At 35.0% G+C, this 4,533-nt stretch overlaps 1 protein-coding gene across 1 annotated transcript; it reads right to left on the reverse strand.

Moving 5' to 3' along the window:
• Positions 1-638: 638 nt before the first annotated feature.
• Positions 639-878, reverse strand: LOC123954949 (transmembrane protein 258-like). Its single transcript, XM_046026372.1, has one exon. The coding sequence runs from the start codon at positions 876-878 to the stop codon at positions 639-641; it is 240 nt and encodes a 79-aa protein (XP_045882328.1).
• Between the last annotated feature and the right edge of the window lie 3,655 nt (positions 879-4,533).

Here is a 4,533-nt window from a genome sequence, read left to right on the forward strand (position 1 = left end):
ATGCTCTCATCATTTCACTGGTGCTCTGACACCATACAATGGGCCTCCATTGTATGTAGTAATCCCCCCATCTTATTCCTCCCTAAGTGAGCACTGACATTCTATGTATCTTTATAAATGAGTTTGAATTTTCTAGAATTTTATGTAACTGGATCATATGGTGCACATTCTTTCATTTAACGTAAGTAATTTAAGATTCACTCATGTTGTTAAGTCACTAGTTCCTTCCTGTTATTGCTGAGCACTATTCCATTGTATGGCTCTACCATAATTTGTCTATATATTCATCTGCTGATGCAGATGTCATCAGCAAAAGTGCTGATGCACATTTGAGTTGCTTTCTACCTTTTGGCTCTTAAAAATAAAGCTGCTGTAAAAATTCATGTGCAAGTCTTTATGTGGATACATATCTCCCCTTCTCTTAGGTAAATACCTAGGAATTAAATGGCTAGATAAAATTACAGATATAGGTTTAACTTCTTTTTTTTCTTTCTTTCTTTCTTTCTTTTTTTTTTTTTTGGTCACACATTTGCTCTTATTCTGAGCAGCAGCAGGTGGGATACATCCAGCAATAGTAAAAAAATTAATTTATAAAAATAGGGATTCAGGGAAGCCACCTTTTTGGAACCCTTGGGAACTCATATGTAGATGCCAAACCAGAGCAACAGGAAGAGGACTCCAAAACCCATGAAGAGCAACACTACCAAGGAGATGAGAAGCTCTTTGTAGATATCCCAAGGGCACTTGGTGAAGGTAACCTCATAAACAAAGAACCAGGCATTGAAAAAGATGCCAATGGCCAACAGCACTGTGGTCAGATGGGGGAAGACAGCGAGGTTCACTGGTCTGGTGTATCTACTCATGGCCTCAGGCTTCATTTTGCTTTTCATAGGGTAATCCATCACTGTACCACCAGAATAACACATTTGCAGGAGTGGCATGTTTAACTTTTAAGGAAACTGCAAAAATATTTTTATTCATTTTTTATTGTGTTATTCACCATATATCATTATCATTAGTATATCATTCGTTTTTGATGTTGTATTCAATGACTCATTATTTGCAAATAACACCCAGTGCTCATTACTTTATCAAAGTGGTTGTGTCATTTTACATTCCTACCAGCAGTGTATGAAACTTTCAGGATCATGACCTGAGTCAAAGGCAGAGGCTTTAACCCACTGAGCCACCCAGGCACCCCATCATTTACCTAGTTTTTAATGTCTTATTTTTTCTCTTATAGTTGAGTTTTGAGTATTCAAAGGATATTCTGGATACAAGTCCTTTATTGGATTTGTGGTTGCCTTTTCATTCTCATTCAATTTAATTTTCATTCCTCCATTTAAACAAAAATGGCATTTTTTAAAGAGCAAAAACTTTAAATTTGGTTGAAGTCCAATTAATGAATTTGTTATGAAATGTCCTTTTGGCATCATATCCAAGAAATCTTTGTTTAACCCAAGGTTGCCATAAATATTTCATATATTTGTTGCTGTTATAAGTGGCAATCCTTATCTATTTATTTATTTATTTATTCATTTATTTTCAGCATAACAGTATTCATTGTTTTTGCACCACACCCAGTGCTCCATGCAATACGTGCCCTCTCTATTACCCACCACCTGGTTCCCTAACCTCCCAACCCCCGCCCCTTCAAAACCCTCAAGTTGTTTTTCAGAATCCATAGTCTCTGATGGTTCATCTCCCCTTCCAATTTCCCTCAACTCCCTTCTCCTCTCCATCTCCCCATGTCCTCCATGTTCTTTGTTATGCTCCACAAATAAGTGAAACCATATGATACTTGACTAGCAGAGAGAGTCAAGTGGCAATCCTTTTTAATGTCAATTTCCAAATCTTTGTTTTTAGTGTATATGTGTAATGCTATATAGTTCCTCTCCATCATGTCTGGGAGCATATAATGCCTGGTTTTTCCACTCTTAGTCATGCTTAATTTGAGTTGAAATAGTGTCAACATGATTTATCAATCATTAAGAAGTTTTCCTTCAACATTTCACTTAAGATTTCTGAACCATTAATATTGCCTAGATGAATCATTTCACTAGGGGTTGTAAACTGGTGATTTTCTAATACTATCATTCCTGCATTTACTACCTTTGATTAATTTATAAAGAAGAAATTTCCTTGGTCACTTATTTTGTTAGCCTGTAGTACAGTGTACAGGGAAGGCAGTATAAAAAAACCTCGATTCTTTCCTTTTATTTATTATTTTTAAGATAAGGATTTCATGCTATAGCAACTTCTACAAGTGATCAATGAGTTTTTATTTTTGGAGTATTGTTATGAACCCATGGATTTGTATATGTTTAATACACTTCAATTCATTGAAACCATTATTTTTTCAAAGATTTTATTTTATTTATTTGAAAGAGGGACATTGAGAGAAAGCATGAAAGAGGAGAAGGTCAGAGGGAGAAGCAGACTCCCCATGGAGCTGGGAGCCCAATGCCAGACTCATGACCTGAGCCGAAAGCAGTTGCTTAACCAACTGAGCCACCCAGACATTAACCATTATTTACTTATTTATTTATTTGGTGCTTAAGTTGTTCCATCTTTGGTCAGTATAAGCCCCTTCTAATTGGCTCTTGTGTTCTTTCAGTATGATACTAGTAGTCATTGATAAATTTTGTGCTTTCAGGCTGGACAAGATGTTTCTGATTCATCCTGTACATTTTGTGTTACAGATTTGGAATTGCCATTTCTAAAAGGTTCCCTGGTTCTCTTTTTGGAGAAATAGTATAAAGAGATTGCAATCTAGATACTAGGGGCACTTACCACTACTGGAGCATCATTATTTCTTTTGGTCATGTATGTACATGAGCAGAAGTATTTAAATTTTATCAAATTTATTAATGTTTTTCTTAATATTAACCTTATCCATTTTTTTAAAAGACTTTATTTATTTGAGAGAGAGTGAGAGAGAATGTGAGCAGGGGAGAAAGGCAGAGGGAAAGGGAAAAGCAGATTCCCCACTGAGCCCAAGGAGAGGCTTGATCCCAGGACCCAGGGATCATGAACTAACTGAAGGTAGATGCTTAACTAACTGAGTCACCCAGGTGTCCCTAACCTTATCTTTTTGTGTGTTTTGTTTGGAAGTATTTCCCTACCCCAAAGTTCTGAAAATATTCTTCTATATTATCTTCTAAGAGGGTTTTGCTTAGTGCCATAAGCCAAGGGGAATTGATTTTTATTTCATTGCATGGAAAGTGTTCCAATATAGTTTTCCCCCAAAATGATACTCAACATTCCTGTCATTATGTATTGAAAAATCCACCCATTTCTAACTACATCACTACCTTTGTCATAAGTCAAGTATCCATATATACGTGTAGATCAGTTTCTGGAGCACATATATTTTATCCAATTTGTCTATTGGCCTATTCTTGCACCACTACCTTCTCTTAAGTGTTATAGTTTAATATTTCTATTTTTGGTAGAGCCACTGTTCTTACTATAATTTTTTTCATGTGTATGCTAGATTTTTAAAATTTTATGTATATTTTAGAATTTCTTTTTAAAATTTTTATATATATATTTTAGCATTGACTTGTTAGTATTCCTCTAAACCTATTGAGATTTTTATTGTTGCATTAAAATTCTAGATAAATTTGTGGAGAACTGTTCTCTTAATAATATTGAGTCCCCCAATCCATGTACATAGTCTCTTTATTTGTTTAAGTCTCCTTTAATTTTCTTTATTAAAATTTTTCAGTATTTTGCCATATAACCCTTACAAATCTTAGGTTATTATTACTCCTAGTTACTTACTATTTTTGATAATATCTTAAATGTCATATTATTTTAACTTTTGTTTTTTAAATATTTGTTGCTCATATATAGAAATATCAAATTTTATATTGATGTTGTATCTAGCAACCTTGTGAAACTGAATTATTTATAACTGGATTATTTTTTGTATTTCTAGGAACACAATCATATAACTTGCAAATAATGACACATATTTTGTGTTTAACCTTCATATATCATATTTCTTCATTTTGCTTTATAGTTTTGGCTAGACCATTAGGGAAATGTTGACAGAGAGAGAGAGAGAGATCACAAGTGGGCAGAGAGGCAGGCAGAGAGAGAAGGGGAAGCAGGTTCCCTACTGAGCAGAGTCCAATACAGGGACTGATCCCAGGACCCTGAGATCATGACCTGAGCCGAAGGCAGAAGCTTAGTCCACGGAGCCACCCACGCGCCCCTGATCAATTTTTTAATAACTGTTAAACTCCCTTTGATTTGTTGGTTTAAACCCATCTTGATTTATAGTGTATATTTTTGTTAAACTGCCAGGTGCACATTGTCACTTTAGTGAGGTTTCAGAGGTGAGTGAAAGTAAATGCCTGTTTGTAGGCTGCTATATTTTCTTCCAAGTTAGTGCTCATTAATTTTTGCCAGCTGATTTACTATTTTGGTACCTTCACTTCTATGTAGTGTTTTTTCCCTACCACCCCTGAATTCTGGCACTGCTAATTGCATTGTCTTCTGGTTGCAAATGTAATATATGTGTTT

Source organism: Meles meles, chromosome 13, assembly GCF_922984935.1.
Source record: "Meles meles chromosome 13, mMelMel3.1 paternal haplotype, whole genome shotgun sequence".
Taxonomy (NCBI): Eukaryota; Metazoa; Chordata; class Mammalia; order Carnivora; family Mustelidae; genus Meles; species Meles meles.

Excerpts from the sequence above, each read along its gene's own strand:
- LOC123954949 (XM_046026372.1), bottom strand. The coding sequence starts at position 878 with ATGAAGCCTGAGGCCATGAGTAGATACACCAGACCAGTGAACCTCGCT.